At 38.3% G+C, this 21368-nt stretch overlaps 2 protein-coding genes across 3 annotated transcripts in view; one reads left to right on the top strand and one right to left on the bottom strand.

The window, feature by feature from the left end:
- Positions 1 to 1869: 1869 nt before the first annotated feature.
- On the bottom strand, positions 1870 to 13694 carry ATG12 (autophagy related 12). 2 transcript variants are annotated; one of them, XM_023731952.1, is made up of 4 exons: positions 13398 to 13694; positions 9112 to 9248; positions 2561 to 2623; positions 1870 to 1937 (listed from the first exon to the last, which is right to left on the bottom strand). In XM_023731952.1, exons 1-4 carry the CDS (start codon positions 13558 to 13560, stop codon positions 1878 to 1880), a joined length of 423 nt encoding a protein of 140 aa, XP_023587720.1. In that variant the 5' UTR covers positions 13561 to 13694; the 3' UTR covers positions 1870 to 1877. The 2 variants fall into 2 exon arrangements, with proteins under 2 accessions (XP_023587720.1, XP_012411186.1); XM_012555732.2 differs by lacking the exons at positions 1870 to 1937; positions 9112 to 9248 and having other exon boundaries at positions 1997 to 2623; positions 13398 to 13564.
- A 208-nt stretch (positions 13695 to 13902) lies between these two features.
- The window catches only part of AP3S1 (adaptor related protein complex 3 subunit sigma 1), a 101919-nt gene continuing 94453 nt past the window's right edge, over positions 13903 to 21368 (top strand). Inside the window, exon 1 of the mRNA XM_004376975.2 lies at positions 13903 to 14109. Coding sequence (XP_004377032.1) covers positions 14041 to 14109 — 69 coding nt within the window. The 5' untranslated portion in view covers positions 13903 to 14040. The remainder of the gene's footprint in view (positions 14110 to 21368) is intronic.

Here is a 21368-nt window from a genome sequence, read left to right as displayed (position 1 = left end):
GTTACAAATTCAATCTGAAGTATTTCTGATTCCTAAAGCAGTAAGTATTCTATCATCCAAAATCTTAGAAGCAAATATAATACGTAAATTCAACCTGTTTTTATTATTTGTTAAATACATATCTATATGAATAAATATATTCACTCCCTTCAGTAAACTATAGGTGGGCAAAGCTGGAAAACAGATCTTTTCCATATCCAACTTACTTGACTCCAAAATAATACCTGCCTTTCCAGCATTCAGCATATATACACATTTCTTACCTAGTTATATGTTTGCAAAATTCAATCTGTATTATTCCAGTGCCAATTACCAGCTTTATTAATTCATTACACAGGGACACTAGCATAAGGGGACTCAAGAATTCACATTCATGAGTAGAAAGTAAGAAATGAACAATGATGTCAACACTGTAAACTGAATTGTTCCTTAGCTTCTCCTAATGCTAACACATGGCAGATCACTAAACATAAAGTGAATTCTGGGATTTCAGGAGCATTAAGTGTAGTCTGATAAAATCATATTCCCACTATTACCTTTGAAAATAACCACTTGTACTTCTAGTACACATCTTAGATCATATTTGGACGTTCTGTTCAATTTACTGGGAATTTCTGTTTGTTTTATTATAATACTTTATTGTGTTTTTGGTGAAAGTTTACACAGCAAATTAGGTTCCCATTTAACAAATTTCTACACATACTGTTCAGTGACATTGGTTACATTTTTCACAATGTGTCAACATCGTCATTATTTCTGTCTCCATTACTCTAGCTTCCCTGCACTCCCCTTATCTTCTCATCTTTGCTTTAGGGTAAATGTTGACTGTTTTGTCTCATATAGATGGGTGATATCGTTTATTTTATGAGCCAATCTGTTACTGAGCTGAATGAAATGTTTTTTTAATGTTGTATTACATAATACAGAATGCAGGAATAAGTCAAGTCTCACTTTAAGCAATTACCTAACAGTATCAGTAAAATGGTACTTTGACTTTTAGTCATGGCATAAAATACACAGAAAACGTAAGGCTATTTTTCAATTATTCTTTGAGGGCCTTCAAGTTGGAAAATGAATTATGAAAAACTCAAAAGATGTTGCCAGCATTACTCGAGTAATTAGGTAAAATCAATTATATCACTGAGATTCAAGAATCATTACATGATAGGGCTGAAAAGAGCTCCAAGATTCACTTGTCCAGAGTTTGTAAAATTCTTTATTTCCCAATAAAATACTTCATTTTAGACTATACTCTAAGGCAGTCTTCCAATTTGTCAAAATGCCTGCTCTCTTGGCTAGTTGTTTACTAGAAATTAGTAGGAACAGCTTTTTCCCAAAGAAGTTAAACCAAGCTGTCTAAGCCCTTCTGCCAGCTGGACTGCCCTCCTCTGGTCTATGTAAGGAATAAAGCCCGCAGGTGAATGCTACTTCGTTTTACAAGACGGTAACATGGTAGGTATAAATGTAAATGAGAAAAGGCATATTCCATATCCCAAACAAACTGGACTTCCCTGAACAGGTTAAAAAAAACCCTTTAGTAAATAAACTTTTACACTGAAAAAAACAACGAAGTGCCAATACAAGTAAACAATTTTCATCATTTTGAGAACTGGTAATGAAGCAGCTTTATATAGTCTTAATCTCCTTTTCAATACCTTGGAGGCAGATCTGGATTACTAATTGTAGCGGCAATGGGTATACTCTAATCTTTTATAATGATTTGCATATTAATACAAGTTGCATTTTTGAGAGTCCACTTTATAGATGTTTTCTTACACAAACACTGGTCACAGTAGATACATGCTGGCAGCAGATCATTATCCTTAAAATCTCTTGCCACAAGCACCAAAGCTTTTCAGAGCTGTTTCCTTTGTGGTTCATCCCCAAGCTTGAGATTTGCAGTAATGTAGGACCAGTTTACCATCACTGCCAAAACACTAGCAAAAAAAAGGGGGGGGGGGAGGGGAAATAAATTTGTTATTTTCAGATGAAAGAAAAAAAAAAAGTGTATCACGAATATCCCTGCACATGCAAATTACCTGTAAGACTATTTTCTTCAAGAGATGCATGCTGCTATCTGACACTTACCAATAATCACAAATGTTTAGTAAAACCTGCCCTTTAGTTATCTGAGGCATAGATGAGCTTACATATTTTAATCCTGTCCCCTTTCTACATTTGCATCCATAATGTGTGCACCTTCACCTGTTTCTTAGTAATACTGCCAATGTCTATATTTTAATGATTAGTGTCATCGAGAAGGATGAACAGTGTTGGTTTTATGTCATCTTTTCAAGATCTGCATTACTGATAGTAGAGTCTATTTCAAAGCCATCTTTTGTCTGTATTACACATTCTTTGATTCTTCATTCTTTGTATAATTTATTGAGATTCTACTACATTTTTAAAGATGTTAGAAAAAGAGAACAAGACAGTCGTCTCTTCTTTCCTCTGTAGACAATTAACAATAGCATGTATCTCTTAAACATGTGACTTAATGATCATACTATACATAGATGTGCATACTCCATTAAGAAAAAAAGGCAGTAACTAATTTTACCTCATAGAGTGTTCCAACTTCCTGGTCTGGGGAAGGGGCAAAGGACTGATTCACATAAATAAACTGTAAGAAAGAAAAAAAATTAGGGAGATTCATTTCTAATGGCATCCTGATTAAGCTGTATTTTTTTCTGGGTTCCAATCAGCCAGTGACTTCAAATTCTTTGTTTTCAGAATTGAAGAAAACTTTCCTAAACACTTCCTAATTCTCATAAATTAATGGTATCTTTATGAAAATTACATCTTTCCTCAGAAGAAGGAACAAAAATACCAATTTTTATTCCTAAAACTGGTTCTCAACTTTCTATAACTAAGAAACTTAAAAAAAAATTTAATAGCTTTTGAAAGATTGTTCAAGACGTTCCATTATTAAACAATTAATGTTTCCATTTACACATAATTAAGGACAGAATTTCTGCTAACAAAATTTCACACAGCCAAAATTCCAGAAATCCAGTATTTACATATGTATCTCTGCATTTATCTTGGGTAAATGTGTAACATATGGTTGTTTTTGACGTTTCTGACCTTCGAAAATTCTTAAAGACATTGGACTTCAGGCTGGACATCACTACTATAGTCACTTGTGGCCAAATGAAACAGAAAAAAGATAACATAATTAAAACCAAATGTTCTTACAACTTTGTTCTTTAAAGCATCCATTGTTCAATGTTTTAGACAGTGTAGTCTGTTTTTACAAAAGTATTTCTAGTAATTAAAAAAAAAGTCTGAAGATGGTGAGACAAAAGATCACACTGCCAAAGTGGGTTTTGATAATTTTCTTTTTAGAAAACAAAACATTATTTTCAGGTAACATTCAATTTTCCTTTCAATATCTGTATTCAAATTCCAAGACTAAAATTTCCAGGGCTTAACACAGTCTTTTTAAAAAATAACTCTTATCAGAATAGTTGGCTGACAGACATTATTTTTGTCATCAACAGTAACAATAAATACTGCTTACATTTCTCCCTTAAGCGATACAGTGTGGTGATTAAGAATACAGGCTCTACTGAGAAAGATCTGGGTTCGAATACTGGCTCTAAACACAAATAACTTTTTCCAGCTTGCTTCCTTATTTGCAAGATACAGAAAGTAACAGTACCTATGCCTCTTGGGAAGGAAGCTTGGAGACGCAGTGGTTTAAGCACTTGGCTGCTAACCAAAAGGCCAGCGGTTCAAACCAACCAGCCACTCACCAGGAGAAAGACGTGCCAGTCTGCTTCTGTAAAGATTAACAGCTTTGGAAATCCTATGGGGTAGTTCTACTCTGTCCTACAGGGTCACTATGAGTCAGAATTTGACTCGACAGCAGTAAGTTTTGGTTTTATGCCTCTTGGGGCTGGCTAGGAAGGACAAAATGAGATAAACTCTGTTAAATATCAGTTCCTGGTTCAGAGTGTGTAAGTACTCAGTAGACATTAGCAATTATTGTTATATTATTTTAAAATAGTTCATCCTTAAATATCAATTGTGCCTGGTTCACAGTTAAGGTTGAGGAAGCTGCTAACATAAAAAAAAATCAGGAAAAAAAAAAAATCAGAAATGTTAACAAAATCAGGTGCATTTTAATGTGAATTCCCTGTAATACATATGTAATTTGTACTTAGCTCCTGGCACTTTAACTATAAGTGAACAGTTTTTCCTCTTAGGATACATATTAAATTATGGGAAGAGCTCTGGATAACCGTTTAATTCAGCAAACATTCACTAAGGGTCTATTATGTTCTGGTAACTGCACAAGGTGTGCCACTATGGAGATTAATATGCTCTCTCCCCTCAATGAGTTTACAATCTATTGAAGAAGCAGACACGCATGAAAAGGTACGAAATGTGGAGGAGGAAAGTGCATCTAACAACGTCCACGGCACAGAGATGTGGCATTAATCTAGCTTAGCCAACAGGTTTGAGAGGGCTTCGTGGAAGAGATGCTGGAGCTAAGACGAGAGGGATAAGCAGGATTTAACCAGGTGAGGAGAGTAGCGATTAGGGAGGGTGGCTTGGAAGGCTAAGGGACAAAGTACGATGATGTGAGTGCTGAGGGGAACAGTGAGTAGATGGAGTAAAGAATTACAGGAACTCAAGGTGATTTTGTAATAGCAGTTGGTAACTGGAAATGACCTTAATGAAAGGAAAAAAAAAAGCAATTCAGCTAGTTTAAAAGAAATAAATACACAAATGTGTTTCTATACCATAAAACTCTACACAAATAGATTATGGTCACCAATTCCTTTGAGGAAAAAGATCTATATTGCAGTCTGTCACTTTTAGAGCAGATTTAGTTACCTTGGACTTATGAAATTAATCACAAGAGTAAAATTTCTAAAATGCAGTTTTGTGCTAAATGCTACAACTGGGTAAGAGAAAATTACTTTGGCTTTAATGAATAATGATTTTTTGTTTTTAAATCACCAGTCCTTATGTTGATGTCTCTCCAGTGATTTTAGATGTTCTAGAGCTCTTTCCCACTGCTTGTCTGTCAGTTTGTTATACTGTGCGGGCTTATGTGTTGCTGTGATGCTGTAAGTTATGCCACCGGTATTTCGAATACCAGCAAGGTCACCGATGGTGGACAGGTTTCAGCAGAGCTTCCAGACTAAGACAGACTAAGGAAAAAGGACCTGGCAATCTACTTCTGAAAAAAATTAGCCAGCGAAAACCTTATAGGTAGCAGCAGAACACTGTCTGATACAGTGTTGGAAGACGAGCACCTCAGGTTGGACGGCACTCAAAATGCGACTGGGGAAGAGCTGCCTCCTCAAAGTAGTCAACCTTAATGACACGGATGGAGCAAAGCTTTCAGGACCTTCATTTGCTGATGTGTCAAGACTGAATATGAGAAGAAACAGCTGCAAACGTCCATTAGTAACTGAATGTGAAAGCTGGAAACAAAGAAGGATCAATGGTTGGAAAACATGGCCTTGGTAATACAAAAGATGCTGGAGATCGCATAATGGAATTTTCCTTTTTTTTCAACAACATAAACGATGACTATACACGTGGACCTCACTGGATGGAATACACAGTAATCAAATCAACTACATCTGTGGAAAGAGACAATGGAGAAGCTCAATATCATCAGTCAGAACGAGGCCAGGGGCTAACTGCAGAACTGACCATCAACAGCTCTTATGCAAGTTCAAGTTGAAGCTAAAGAAAATTAGAACAAGTCCACGAGAGCCAAAGTACGACCTTGAGTATATGCCACCTGAACAGATCTGACCCAATGAACACTAATGACTGAAGTCCAGACAAGTTGTGGGATGACATTAAGGATATCATACATGCAGAAAGCAAAAGGTCATAAAAAGACAGGAAAGAAAGAAAAGACCAAAATGGATGTCAGAAGAGACTCTGAAATTTGCTCTTGAACATACAGTAGCTAAAGCAAATAGAAATGATGAAGTAAAAGAGCTGAACATAAGACTTCAAAGGGCTGCATGAGAAGACAAAGTATTATGATGAAATATGCGAAGACCTGGAGTCTGTAGGGATATTTGTTCTTTTTCTTTTTTTATAATAACATTGTCTGGGATTTCACCTTGATATTTGTCTGTTGCTCATTTTTGTGTGTCATGGTTTGAATTATGTCCCCCCAAAAACGGATATATCAATTTGGCTGGGCCATGATTCCCAGAATTGTGTGGTTGGCCTCCATTTTGTGATTGTAATTTTATGTTAAAGAGGATTAGGGTGGGATTGTAACACCACTCTTACCCAGGTCAAATCCCTGATCCAATGTAAAAGGAGTTTCCCTAGGGTGTGGCCTGCACCACCTTTTACCCTACAAGAGATAAAAGCAAAGAGAAGCAAGCAGAGAATTGGGGACCTCATACCACCCAATAAAGCAGTGCCAGGAGCAGAGCGCGTCCTTTGGACCTGGGGTCCCTGAGCAGAGAAGCTCCAAGTCCGGGGGAACACTGATGAGAATAAGGCTGACAAAGAGAGAAAGCCTTCCCCTGGAGCTGACACCCTGAATTTGGACTTGTAGCCTACTGGACTGTGAGAGAATGAATTTCTCTTTGTTAAAGCCATCCACTCGTGGTATTTGTTAGAGCAGCACTAGATAACTAAGACAATGTGAAATCAGTTTTCCTCAACTTTCAGAATCAGGTGGTTCAGGGTTGCTTTTCTAACTTCACAGAGCTCCCTTTTCTATTGTATTTTGCATAGTGTTAAAAAAATATGGTGGCCTGCTTTGAGCTTTCCAGACTGTTCCCCTCCACTTCGATGGTCCTTCTTTTTCCTTTATCTCTCATGTGCCTTACCTGTACAATTTTGATCTCATTGCTAGAAGCTTCTCCTTAGTGTGGGGTCCTATCCTAGGAGGGAGCTCAATGGGTTTGTTTTAAGAGCTCCCAGGGGCTAGATGACTCCAGCCTCTTCAGTCCTTCTTAAACCCCGCTGCTGTTGAGTCGATTCCAACTCACAGCGACCCTACAGGACAGAGTAGAAATGCCCCATAGGGTTTCTGAGGAGCAGCTGGTGGGTTCGAACTGCCAACCTTTTGGTTAGCAGCCAAACGCTTAACAGACGCACCACTAGAGCTCCTCAGTCCTCCTTACTGCAAATGTAATTACCTGCTACTGGAGAGGGCAAAACCTCTCTGTTTCAACTACTGTTCTCAAATTGGACCACTGTTCTTTCCTGTGAGTAGCCATTGGCTATTTTCAGGTTTTCTTTTTCAACCCTGCTATTTGCTCTTTTTTTTTTTTAAAGCACATATGCTGATACCATGAAGACCCTGTGGTTATTAGTGGTTTATCCCTACCAACCTATATTTTGGGGTGCAGGGTACCCTGTCACTTAAGTTCTGTTATAAATACTGATCATTGCTGTCTAGTTAATTGTTGTTGTAGGAACCTGAAGAGATTAAAAAACTATGCTTTATGACACCAATTACATTGTCACAGAATCTCTGACATTATTTTTTTAAAACATTGTATGCCAATGATGTGGGACATCACTAGATGAAAGCTGGAAGATGTTGAGTTCTAGTTTAATCTAGGAAAGTGACAAAATGATTCTACTTTTGTTTATGCTTCCTACTGCTTAAATGGGAATTAGACTTAGTACAAAGATCTTGAGCTGAAATCATACAAACTATGCTGTTTTTTAAGGTTAAAATGGTTGACTGATGGCAATTTTACATGGTTCAATCTGTACACATATTGCTATCAATCAAGTCCTTTCAGATTACTGGATATACATGATAAAAATTTCAAGACTAACATTTACACAGAACATAGCACTGTTTTATCTTTTCTTCTACCTCTATATTCCTAAAACAACGTCTTAATTACTTGATACTCCCCTGGTTTTCTACCTCACCAACTGTTCATGTTCCATCTTTAGTAGAGATATCAATTCTGCTCATTTCTCTCAAGTATATGTCCTCACACTCGACTTTTCCATCTAGACATGGATTCTGGGCAAGGTCCTCTGCTCCTTAGATTTTAGCTACCATATGCATGTGGATGACACTAAAATCTCGCTCATTTCTGACATTTCCCCTCTAATTCTATACGGCACACTTACAAAACATGTTTTTTCTCACCCTGACTGATCACAAAGGGAGATGTTCTCCTGTAAAACTCAAATATTCCTAACACTTTCCCCAAACAGAAGGACCCTTGCTCCATGCTATTCTTGCTTCAAATAATTCCTAGTGATTGACACACCTTACATTTACTTTTGTACCTATGTCCCTTTTGTGAGAGCCACACAAACTCTTAGAACAGAGACAGTTTCTTCCTCCTCACTGACAAAAATAAATTCAAGTGTGCCCCGTTTTAATAACAATTTACTCATTTTATTCCTTCTCACCCTGTTTATAAGAAAATATATCCCCCTCCAGCATTCAGAAATACAAATTTGTATTTTAAAACTACTTAGTGATTATTTTAAAATTACTTAGTGATTCTCCACCTACCTATCCACTCATACACTACCTGTGTTAATACAGTCCAAAATTTTGATTTCTATGTAAGTAAAGGTGTCTGATACATTAATACTTGACAAGATGTCATACGCATGTAGACATTTAAATTTCTGTATCCAGGTACCAAGTTAAAAACCAATGGCATTTAAACTACAACTGCCACCATGAAATGCTTAACAAGTACTATAATACAAAATAGATACCTTAGTTCTTTGACACCATGTGGCTAAAATATATTGTTTATCTCAAGAATGGAAAAAAGCAACATTAATTATCAAAACAAATTACAAAAAAAACTTTTCTGTACTAATATCCTATAACAGATCTTTCTGCATGGATAGTCAGTGATTTTCTGTGGAAAACAACCAATAGGGAAAAAACTGGTTCCCATTGTTAAAGTAAATCTAAAATTAATTTCATTACAGGATTCCCCAGAGAATTCTTCAACAAAACACATAAATTCCACCAGGAAAAGACAAAAAAAGACATTACAAAAGTAGCATATGTGGCTCAATATGCATTTCCATATGCAACAGTTAGTCTTTGTCACCCTAAGGAGTTAGGAACCGTTGCATATTTTTGTAGGGATATGATCAATACTGGTCTCATACCAACTGTTCAGATGTGACAAGTTTAAGGAACTTTTTGATGAAGTCAATGAGTCCTTGGATGGTTCGCGTTCGCTCTACAGCCCACTTCTTTGTTTTCATAATAGGGGTATCTCCCACAGCCTTTAGCAGGATGTCAACTGTAAATGAAAAAAAAAAAATACTGACAATTACACTGAAACATCTAAAGAGAACGCAATATACGGACAATTACACTGAAACATCTAAAGAGAACGCAATATAAATGACTTTCTAAAACTTAAATCGTTAATCTATATATACTTTTTGTATTTATGATACTGGAAATACGTCAGGGATGTAAAAATGTTAGATTCTTTTTCATCATATTTTTGTGACTGTTTCTTGATACTCAGTTCTGTAAAGGTCTCCCTATGGGACTAATCTTCAAAATGCACTTTAACATAACAGGAAATTCAAAAGAGAAAAAATATATATGGTTATATGGATAGATAAAAAAAAAAAAGTATTTGATAAAATCAAATGTCACAAAAATCATGTTTTACAAAAAATAACATTGGTTTTTTCACCCACCAAAGTGGGAAAGATTAGAATAATAATAGTGTAGATGATATTATTAGTGGAAATGCGAAATGGTATACCCTTTCTGGGGTGTAATCATATGCAAATATTTTAAAGATATAATTTGACTCTAGGAATCTAGTCTAAGAAAACATGAGATGAGTAAAGATTCACTTAGAAGGATTACACGTTCACTGAAGCATTTTTTTTTAATAAGAAGAAAACCTGGTAAAAATCCAAATATCCAACAAGAGGTGACTGGTTAAATAACGGATATTATATCCTACAACAGAAATAATAAATTATATATAATAAACTAATACATATTTAGATATATATAATACATAATCAATACAATACATAATACAGTGCATACAACCTAAACACTCCAGGTTCAAATCTAACTCTATCACTTGTTAGGTATGTATATCTGGATAAGCTTCTCAACATTTCTGTGCCTCAGTTTCCCCATCTTTAAAATGAGGATAATAGTACCTATCTCATAGGGTTGTTGTGAGGAATAACTAAGTTAACACGTGTAAAATGGTTAGAACAGTATCTATTACATAACATTAACTTTGAAATTATTATTAAGCAGCCATTACAGAAGCATGTTATAAAAGCATATTTAACAGCATGATAAAATGACCAAAATATACTAAATATGAAACAGCACATAACTATCAAATTTTCTACAATACTCTTTTAAATAAGGGAAAACAATAAAAGTTGTAAAAGAAAATAAAATTGAGGCCTAAAAAAGTTTCAGAGAGCAGTCATAAGGTTTCAATGATGTAATATATACAGAGATGCAAACCCAAAGGCTATGACTCTGTCTCCTGAAGGAAATTACTTTGCTTAGGGAAAAAACTAAAAAGAAATGTACAAGGACAAAATTAAGTAATAACACTGAAAGCAAAATAGCTTATTGCTGCCCTCTATAGTTAACTCTATTCCATTACACCCTTCTTGTTCCATTCTTTGGTATTAAAAATTGGGACCCAATGGAGTCAACATCAATTTATTAAAGTTTACCCCTGGAATGAAGTCACCTAGAGCATATGATGCACAGTTTGTCTTCCTTCTAAAGAACTATCTAATTATCCTAGCTTCAGTTATCTTGGGACTAGGAAGGAATGAATTTGATTACTGAAGGGTTTTTTTTTAAATATTTTAGTGAAAGTTTACACAGCAAGCTAGGTACCCATCTGACACTTTCCGCAAACTGTTCAGTGACACTTATACTTATTACAATGTGTCAACATTCTAATTGTGTTCTGTTTATTCCCTTTCTAATACCCTGGTTTCCCTGCCCTCTTCTCATCTCATCTTTGCTTCTGAGTAACTGTTGACCTTCTGGTCTCATACTGATAGTTTTTTAAGTAGGGTACTGATCTTTTGGGTAATATCCTTTATTTTGTGTGCCACTCTATTTCGCTAAAAGGTGGTCTCAGAGAATAGTCTCAGTTCTAGATTTAAAGTGTCTCAGGGCAATAGTCTCAGGGAGTCCTCTATTCTCTGGTGTTCCAGTTTGTCTGGCTTTTTTAAAAAATAATTCGAGTTCTACTCCATATTTTTCTCCGATTCTATCCAAGACCAACTATTGTGACCCCAGTCAGAATGGTCAGCGGTGGTTGCAGGCACCATCTAGTTCTTCTGGTCTACTGAGGGGTTTCTGGCTAACTCACCTTCTCTATCTCCTTTCCTTACTCCCTCAATTCCTTGGAGCTACCAATAACTCAGCTGCAAGTCAACCATCAGGCAATTCAGAAGATATTACAACTTGTGCTACTGAGGGAAGAACGGGAGGGAAAAAAGCTAAAGAAGGAAAAATATTTATCGCAATTATAGCTGAAGTCTTCCTGCCCCCCCCATCCCCCCACCGCCCCCAAGGTAATTTTCTTGTAGTTCTCAATCCTGGCTACACATTAGAATCAACTGGGAGAACATTTACCAGAATACACGTGTCCACATCAATGAATCTTTTGGAAGTGGTGCCTTGGCAACGACAGTTTGAAAAGCTCCCCTAGTGATCCTAATGTGCAGCACAGAGCCAACAACCTCAGTCTGTTTCAAGAATCTTTTTCTTTCTTTTGTAGATTAAACCAAAGGTGCAACATATGAAATATTTAAGCTTCTTTCACCAGAAGAGGTTCCAAAATGATGACCATCTCAGGATAGGAATTCAATAGCCAGAGATTAAGTTTTAGATCAGGGGTGACAAACTCAAATGCTAACAGGGGCCAGAAAATGAGAATCTGATTTTTAAATAACAGTTCAATTGGTTAAAAAAAAAAAAAAAGATATATATATACAGACACATACATATGAATGTATATATACACAAAGTTGACCAAACCAACCATGCTGTTAGGCCATATCTGGGTTGTGGGTCATTATTATTTAGCCTTTGTTATACAGTTATAACAAGCCCTGGTGACACAGTGGTTAAAGCGCTTGGCTGCTAACTGAAAGGCAGGCAGTTTGAACCCACCAGCCATTCCTCAGGAGAAAGATGTGGCAGTCTGCTTCTGTAAAGATTTATAGCCTTGGAAACCATACGGGGCAGTTCTGTTCTATCGGGTCGCTATGAGTCGCAACCAACTCTACACCAATGGTTTGGGTTGTTTATACAGAGTTATCTTTATTAACTCTGAAATTTAGATATTATACGTGCTGTTTCATATTTAGCGTATTTTGGTCACTTTATCATGCTGTTAAAAATGCTTTAGAGTCGTGAGTTAAGTTTTTGACTATTAGATCTTAAACCTTTTGCACTCTTGCTTATGGTAAATTGGGATAATACAACAAAAATACAACAAAAATCTATAAAACCCGTGGGGCTCATCTGAAGATTACAGGGTTATCTATAGAAATAATAGGTTTGTTTCTCTACTAGTGCATCACTTCCCCCAAATGTAGAGACAATCTGACTTAAATGGGGGGAAGTACTGGGAGACACAGGGAGTCCCCGGGAGGCAGAAACGGTTAAGCACTCGATTACTGATTAAACCCACTGCCATCTAGTAAATTATGACTCCTATTAACTCTAAATAAAAACTGGCAGTTCGAACTCACCCTACTTTGGAATACGGGCCTGGTGATCTGCTTCTGGAAGGTCACAGCCGTGAAAACCCCTATGGGGCAGTTCTACTCTGCACACATCGGGTCCTCATGAGTCAGAATCAACTCTAAGGCAACTAACAATACTGGGAAAGACAACTATCATCCACAACAACAGCAAATGTAGATAAAAGACGGAGACTGAGCAGAACACATGCCATACCTACATTTAAAGACTATGGCCTGAGAAAATTTGTCTAAAGGCCAAGGCCAATGTCTTCCTACCCTATATGTTTGTTTTTCTCATAGGCAACTCTACACAGAGTGCTCCAGGGCAAGTAACCTCAGGAATATTCTGTATTTTACAACGATGAACTAATTCTCAAGCAATAAAGGTTGAGAACAGCTAGTTCAAACAATGAAATGACTCAAAAAGATTCTAAAATTGTAGAAAGAAAACACAGCGAACCAGTCAGAAGGCGTGGATTCTAATCCAGACTGCCACTGACCATCCCTATAACCTAATATTAATACTTAAGTACGACACTTTCTCTCTACTGACTTATCAAAAAGAAGGTCTGGGGCGGACCCTCCTCTAAATTTTCCTTTTTTATTGGCCGCCATACCCTGATGGACGCAAACTAAACCTCCCACTCTACCCAGAAAGAAACTGCTCTCAAAATTACTTTTTTTCTTGGTGTCTCCGGCAGGTTCCTCTGTCCCCGGGGAGACTGCAGCAGAAGAAGGGGGCTCAGAGGTGACGGCTTCTGGGGAGACTTCCGTAAGTCCTTCGCCGCCAACAGCAGTCGAGGGAGGGAGCTGCAGCACTGACTCCGGTTCCTCTGCCATCTTGCTCTCTAGGAGGCGAGGGCGGAAGTGGCGGCTAAGCACGTGCAGTGGGCGGGCTTTACGCGGGGGAGCGTCGCAGAGGAGGTGTCTGTAGTAGGGGGACGCAAGCCAATAACCAAAGTTTGACTTTCCGACTAGTCCTCTATGGAGAATCTGTCGCAGACCTCCGACCGTTAATAACTCAACAATTGTTTTCCTGGCAGCACAAGCCTCCACATTGGGGCGGTGGGCGACGTTCTCGCGCGCCAGTGTCTGCGCAGGCGCCCCTCTGGCCTGCGAGCTCGGGTCTGGAGATGCTTCCGCTTCCCACCCCCACCCCCATCCCCACCCCCGGCTCCTGCCTCGCCTCGCTCCACCCCGGCTCCGCCCAGCGGCTCGGGAGCGCGCGCGCGCGCGTGCGAGAGGGGGTGGGTGGGGAAGGATCGCCGGCAAGATCCTGAGGCGAGGTTCGCGCGCCCACCCGGTCGGCCCGGCCCAGCCATGATCAAGGCGATCCTCATCTTCAACAACCACGGGAAGCCGCGGCTGTCCAAGTTCTACCAGCCCTACGTGAGTATCCAGCCGCCGCCGATCCGAGCGAGGGGGAGTCGTTCGTTGGTGACGGGCAGCGCCCAGCTCCGCTTCCTCAGGACGACCCCCTCAGGCGCGCTGCGGCCCATCTGACGCCCCGGCCGACCTGGGCTCCCAGGCTGTCAGCCTCTCGGTGGGTGTGCAGGACGCCCACCTCCCCGCCGCGCTCCCATTCTCCGACGTGGCTCTGTTCAGGCGGCTGCTCCGCCCGTCTGTAGGGTGGGTGGCTTCCCGGTTGCCTGGGCGAGGCTCTGGAGACTTCTCGGTGCCCGGCCCCCGCCTGTCGGGCAGCCGCAGCCCACCTGCGCCCCTACCCATCCCTGCGAGCCAGCCCCGCGCTCTTCCCTTCCTGCTGCCCGCGGTTTACGGTTAGCCTCTGAAGAAGACACCGCGGAGCTCGTTTTTCTCTTGCTCCACCTCCCTCACTCTGAAACAGCCTTTCCTGGTGGACTTCTTTTTGTTACCGTTTGGGCGTATGGGCTGCTGTTTTCACTGTGATCCTGTTATACCGCAGGAACTTTGGCTTCTGGTGTTTCGATAACTGCATGCTCTGTACAGTCTCTCCTTTATGTTTCGACACATGATTGACTGCTTAGGGTGACTTTCGGATGTCTTCTCTTTAAAGAAAAAGATAAGCGAGGATCTCACATTTTTATCGGACTTTTACCTGTAGTGGCTGTAAATTATTTTCTTTGGAAATAAGTGGTCACGTTATTTGTGGTTGACAGATTAGAACCGTGAATCTATACCTGAAAGTTATTCTTTCAGCTGCTGGTCTGGCATTTTTTTATATGAGGGCATTTGCTGTAATATAGAGTTATTCTGCTTACGAAGAATAGTAATGTTTGTAAAGCTTTTCTTTTAGAAGTGTAAGTAGTGTTGAAAAGTGCAGGAGGCTTTAAAGTAGTAAAGATAAGGAGTTTATTAATGATTGAGAAAGGATTCTAGATCTACGTGTCAGAGGGCTAAATTCACCACTAGGCAAAAGACATAATAGTAGATTAAATGTAGGATTAAATGTAGAAATATGACTATTGTGTTTTATTGAGGCGTTTTGCTTATAACCAGAAATGAACTTTCAATTAAATATTGAAATTGTGCCAGGCTAACACTTTTATGCAGATAAATCCCAGATGGAAATCATTCCTGCCATTAGAAATTAAATGCAAAAATGTCAGTTTGCCTAAAATGATAATGCCATCTGTGTAGGTGTTGAAGTGAGAAATCTTGAGCTTATTTCTCATTTCCTTAAGTAGTTTTGCTAGAGATAAAAAAAATATTTTCTACTACTTTTCTTTGATTTTAGCTTAGTATAATTTAAGTACTAATGCTCTGTGTGGAGACCCTGGGTGTCACAAATGGTTAAGCACTTGACTGCTAGCCTAAACGTTTGTGGTTTGAACCCACTCAGAGGTGCCTCGGAAGAAAGTCCTGACAGTCTGCTTCCAAAAGGTCACAGCCTTGAGAACCCTATGGAGCAATTCTACTCTGCGCACATGGGTCTCCATGAATCAGGATCAACTTGACGGCAACTACCACCAGCAAAAGCAAATGCTTTATGTAAGAATTCTACATCATTTTTTAATCCAGGATAAAATTCTTGTTGATCCTACTAAGTGGAAAGAATGCCATGAACTTTAAATTGTTACTCATTTGCCTAAAATATAGTACTAGCTTTTATTGAAGGAGTCTTTTTCTTTACCATTTTGTCAGTGCCATCCATTCTCAGTGTAGAAAAGGTATGCACTGGCAGTTAATTTGCAAGATAGTGAAATAGAATTCAAAAATTATTTTTGCATTCTTACACTTAATAATTTAGAAATACTCAAAATAGGTTTCTTGGCTAATCCGTATAATCAGTGTGGTGACTCATGTAGTACAGAATTCAACCACTCTACAGAAAAATGTATTTAATTTGGGAATCTGGGAATACATCTTTCTCTTGTCCAGCAGTAGGCAGAAATATCCTTGGCTTTTATTTAGCAGGTAGCTCCGAAGGTTAATGGAAATAGGCAGTTCTGGCATTAGTAGCAGCTCTGGTGACATTTTTGGCCATTGTATGAGTGATACAGCTACTGCGGTTAAAGGGCTGGGAGGTGTAAAAAGACGAATCTAGTGGTCACTGGCAGTATAGAAGTGGGGATGCCAGGAGCTGTTTTTGTGTGTTAGTCTTTTTTTCATGTGTTGAATTTTGCCAACTATGTATGTATTTTTGCCTTTAGAGATAATTTAAGATGATTTGTGTGTATATTTGCTTCCTTTACTAGAGCCTAAGCTATTTCAGGGCAGAAATCTTTTTCATTAATTTATTTCATCAATTCCATCAATTAGTTTGTCAGCAAATGTTTATTACATGCCTGCCACGTACAGGTACTGTTTTAGAATCTGGAGATAAACAGATAACTTCTACTGTTTGGGCAGGGGGGCTGACAAAACTAACAAGTAGAATATATAGCATGTCAGGTAGTGATAAATGCTGTGGAAAAAATAAAGCAGGGAAGGGTGATAGTGTGAGGATGACAATTTAAAATAGGTAGTCAGCTAAGACCTCACTAAGAAGGTGACATTTGAGTCAAGACTTGAAGGAGCCAAGGGAAGCCAGCCTTGCACATATCTGGGAGAAGAGCGTTCCAGGCAGGGGGAGTACCAGTTGTGACGGAGAAAATGGCTATTTGAAGAACACCAAGAAGACTGGCGTGGAAAGAGCAGAACATGTAGGGGAAAGAGTGGTTGGAAATGAAAGCTGTTTGATTAGGGCCATTCTGTTCTCTCTCTGGAATGTCTTTTCTTTCCATTACCAAATGTCCAAATTTGACCTCTTGTTCTAGGCCCAGCTCAAAGATCACGTAAACATTCCTGATGCCCTTTATTTTGCTGAAAGGTGCCTCTTAGTTCTTAGGACTTTATTTTTGTCTTTATTATGACAACACTCTGTTTCACAGCCTGTAATTCCTTGGGCATCCTATAGATTCCTTGAGGGAAGGTGTCAGGTTTTAGATGTATTTGTGTCACCCCCAGCAGTCAACATGAGTCTTGAACTTGGAAAACTCAATGAATGAGTGGAGTCTTCTGTCTTGGGAAGGAGTTTGGATTAGAATTGACCCCCTGAGGTTCCTTCCAACTCTTAAAATTTAGACCTTCATTAACAAGGGGTTTTATGAATCTGTGCTTTTTAGCACAAAAGTAATAGCGACATAGCTCTTACTTCAACTGTTTCTGCTTTAGAAGTTGACAGTAGTCTCTGAGAAGCATATATCCAGTAAAATTGAGTTTTGAGTTTAATTTTTTGAGCATTACATAGGGGTGTGATTGGACTAACAGTTCACATCCTAATAGGATGCTGATGTTTCAGTTCAGCAATAATGGTTTAACATGGAGCAGTTTGAAAAATTGTTTAACCATTTGCTAACCAGTTTCCTGTACTTCATTGGGTTTCTATCCCTCAGTTATTCTCTTTTATAACAGTTTATAAATTAATCTCTATCCTTTAACAGTGCAGTTTTTTTTTTTTTTTTGGTTTATTGTTTTAGTTTAAGTGAAAGTTTACATTTTGAGTTAGTCTCTTATGCAAAAATTTATACATACGTTGTTATGTGGCCCTAATTGCTCTCCCTATACTGTGACAGCACACTCCTTTCCACCCCTGATTTCCCATGTCCATTCAACCAGCTCCTAACCCTCTCTGCCTTCTCATCTCACCTCCAGACAATAATGCAGATTTTTGTCTCCTGCTTTAATAGATTTTTATATTTGATTGTGTCTCTAAGCTGCTGTTATGTGTGAGACATATGAAGAGCTCTAATTTGCTAAACTGAAGTTTTGGTTCTTGCTGCCAGAGTCAGACATTAAGACTTCAGGTGTGGACTCAGGATGCATCTCCTTTTGTTTTTCTTTTTATATCCTTGAGCTATGACTGCAGAAGTTCAAGTGTTTTTCTTGGTTTAATTGTCTCTTCAAATTGATGCCTATCCAAAGTAAATAAGTAAATTCGTGCTTATCCACAGTAACTTGGCAGCAGTAAACTTCAGACTTTCAACTGCCTGGCAATATCTATATATTACTGAAATGACTAATGAGACATAATTCTTGTATTAGATTACAGTGTTGTTATATTACATACACAAAATATATTTTTACATAGCCATTAAATAAGGAAAAGAAAACCTTGGGTTATGATTCTTGTTTTACTAATGAATCATGGTATATGCTTTGGTGAACTGCTTTAATAAGGTAAAAGTATTTTCCCTTTATGTAAATTATCTTAGGTGTTTCCACAGACATAAGAGTTTACTCTTTATATAGAGAGAGTAATCTTTTATGTCTGTGGAAAGTTTTTGAACTGTAAAATATATGAATTATCTCAATTTTCTTATAAACTGTATCTGATTATTAAGTTAATGTTTGACAACTAAATAAATTCAAGCTCTAGGAGGAACTGTAGGTTTATTCTAACTTGTTTTCAAATTTGTTAGCATAAAAAATATGTTTAAGAAATAACATGAAAAATATTGAAAGTATATATAGTTTTTTTTCTTTTTTTTAAAATATCCTTGATAAAGATGCATTCATGTTTTTGATGTCCTTTTTTTAAGTGACAGTTAAGTTCAACTACCCATCTGCCACATTACCTTATGTCTGTGATTAAGGTATAGTCATCAACAGTCCAGAGTGTTAAGGTGTGAACACATGATTTGAGCTTTTTTGCTAAGATAATTCTAAATGATTTGGCTTCTTTCCATATTGGTTAGGATGCTCTTGGCTGCATAAATTGGGTTTTATGTAGCCTGACTCAAATTTGCTTAACCAGTTAAAGAACTATATTGAGATATATAATTGGAAATGCACAGTAATAGACAGATTCCAAGATTATTTGATTCAGCAAATCAGTGACTTTGTCATATATCCAATTTCTTTCTCTTTCTCTGCCCTATTCTCCACAAAGTTGATATTGTCCAAAGGCTAATATCCTCCTTGAAATCACTTGTAATCAGTTCATTACAGAAGGAATGACCCATTCCTGCAGCCCTGGAATATACCTTTCCTTTCAGTATGATTGGATCTACCCAAAACCAGTAACAGTAGCTTAACACTAATGAGGATCCAGCCTTGGAGGTGAGAATGAAAGTGGAAACAGGAATAAAATTAGTATTGTTTTGGAAGGTGGAAGAGAGGAGTGGATGTTGGGTAGGCAAACAAGGGTCAACTATTCCTTCTTATTAGCTTACATTGTTACTTTTGAATAGGCATTATTTTTTCTTCTCTGTAAATTTAGATTGCTTCTGATATTGCTGATGTTGGAGAAGTGGTTCTTAGTAATATGCAGTCCTGAACACGTGCCACAAAAGATCTTGGTTCATGGTATTCCTTGTATCAAAGGATCATTGAAAAATTCAAATTCTAATATTCTTAACAATGTCCGTATGTAGTATGCTTGAAGTCTTGCTTTTTAAAAATTAAGATTAAACTGATCTGGTTGAAATTTAAATTGTATACGAGGAAATGAAATTTCCAATATTGCAGTGATCTTTGGTTTTGGGGGGAGAGTTATGAACAAGACAACATTACAGGTTATTCCTTGACCTTTCTAAACTGAGGAAAGCCTTGTACGATGGGTTTCAGGGTAGCTATATTACGTTTCCACCACTTATCTGTCAGTTTGTCGTACTGTGGTGCCTTGCATGTTGCTGTGATGCTGGAAGCTATGCCACTGGTATTTCAGATATCAGCAGGGTCACTGTCTTAGTCTAACAGAAATACCACAAGTGGATGGCTTTAACAAAGAGAAGTTTATTTTCTCGCAGTCTGGTAGGTTAGAAGTCCAAATTCAGGGTGTCAGCCCCAGGGGAATGCTTTCTTTCTTTGTCGGCTTTGGAGGAAGGTCCTCGTCACCAGTCTTCCCCTGGACTAGGAGCTTCTCTGTGCAGGGACCCCAGGTCCAAAGGACACACTCTGCTCCCAGCACTGCTCTCTTGGTGGTGTGAGGTCCCCAACTCTCTGCTTGCTGCTCTTTATCTCTTGAGAGATAAAAGGTGGTACAGGCCACATCAGGGAAAATCCCTTTAAATTGGATCAGGGATGTGACCTGAGCAAGGGTTTTACATCCCACCCTAATCCTCTTTAACGACAGGCAGAGATTATGATTTGTAACACGCAGGAAAATCACAGAATGGAGGACAACCACACAATACTGGGAATCATGGCCTAACCAAGTTGACACATATTTTTGGCGGATACAATTCAATCCATGACAGTCACCCATAGTAAACAGGTTTCAGCGACACTTCCAGATGAAGATAGACTAGGAAGAAGGACCTGGCAATCTACTTCTAAAACAAAACTGGCCAGTGAAAACCTTAAAAATAACAATGGAACATTGTCTGACGTAGTGCCGAAAGATGAGCCCCTCAGGTTGGAAGGCACTTAAGATATGAGTGGGGAAGAGCTGCTTCCTCAAAGTAGAGTTGACCTTAATGACATACATGGAGTCAAGCTTTCGAGACCTTCAGTTGTTGATGTGGCATGATAAAAATGAGAAGAAATAGCTCCAAACATCCATTAATAATTGGAACATGAAATACACAAAGTAGGAATCTAGGCAAAGTGGAAGCCATCAAAAATGAAATGGAATACATAAAGATCGATATTCTAGGCATAGCTGAAATGTACTAGTATTGGCCATTTTGAATTGGATAATCATACAGTCTGCTATGCCAGGAATGACAAATTGAAGAGGAATGATATCACATTCATCACTAAAAAGAACATTTCAAGATCTGTCCTGAAACACAGCACTGTCAGTGATAGTGTAATATCCATATGCCTACAAGGAAACCAGTTAATACAACTATTATTCAAATTTACTCACCAACCACTAATGCCAAAGATGAAGAAATTGAAGATTTTTCCCAACTTTTACAGCATGAAATTAATCAAACATGAAATCAAGATGCCTTGATAATTACTGGTGATTGGAGTGCGAAAGTTAGAAATAAAGAAGAATCAGTAGTTGGAAAATATGGGCTTGGTGATAGAAATGATGCTGGGGATCCCATGATAGAATTTTGCAAAGTCAACAACTTATTCATCGCAAATACCTTTTTTCAACAACATAAACAGTGACTATAGACCTAGCCGAATAAAATACACAGGAATTGTATCGACTACATCTATGGAAAGAGACGATGGAAAAGCTCAATATCATCAGTCTGAACAAGGCCAGGGGCTGACTGCGGAACAGA

Source organism: Trichechus manatus, unplaced genomic scaffold (assembly GCF_000243295.1).
Source record: "Trichechus manatus latirostris isolate Lorelei unplaced genomic scaffold, TriManLat1.0 scaffold00047, whole genome shotgun sequence".
Classification (NCBI taxonomy): domain Eukaryota; kingdom Metazoa; phylum Chordata; class Mammalia; order Sirenia; family Trichechidae; genus Trichechus; species Trichechus manatus.
The sequence above is the reverse complement of the archived record's forward strand: the minus strand, read 5'-3'. Positions and strand labels throughout refer to the sequence as shown.

Coding starts and splice junctions, on each gene's coding strand:
- ATG12 (XM_023731952.1), bottom strand. CDS start 13,560: ATGGCAGAGGAACCGGAGTCAGTGCTGCAGCTCCCTCCCTCGACTGCT. Junction 2,624..9,111: donor TTGTCACATCTGAACAGTTG/GTATGAGACCAG, acceptor TCTTTCTTACAG/TTTATTTATGTGAATCAGTC. Junction 1,938..2,560: donor AAGTTGGAACACTCTATGAG/GTAAAATTAGTT, acceptor TTTTTTTGCTAG/TGTTTTGGCAGTGATGGTAA.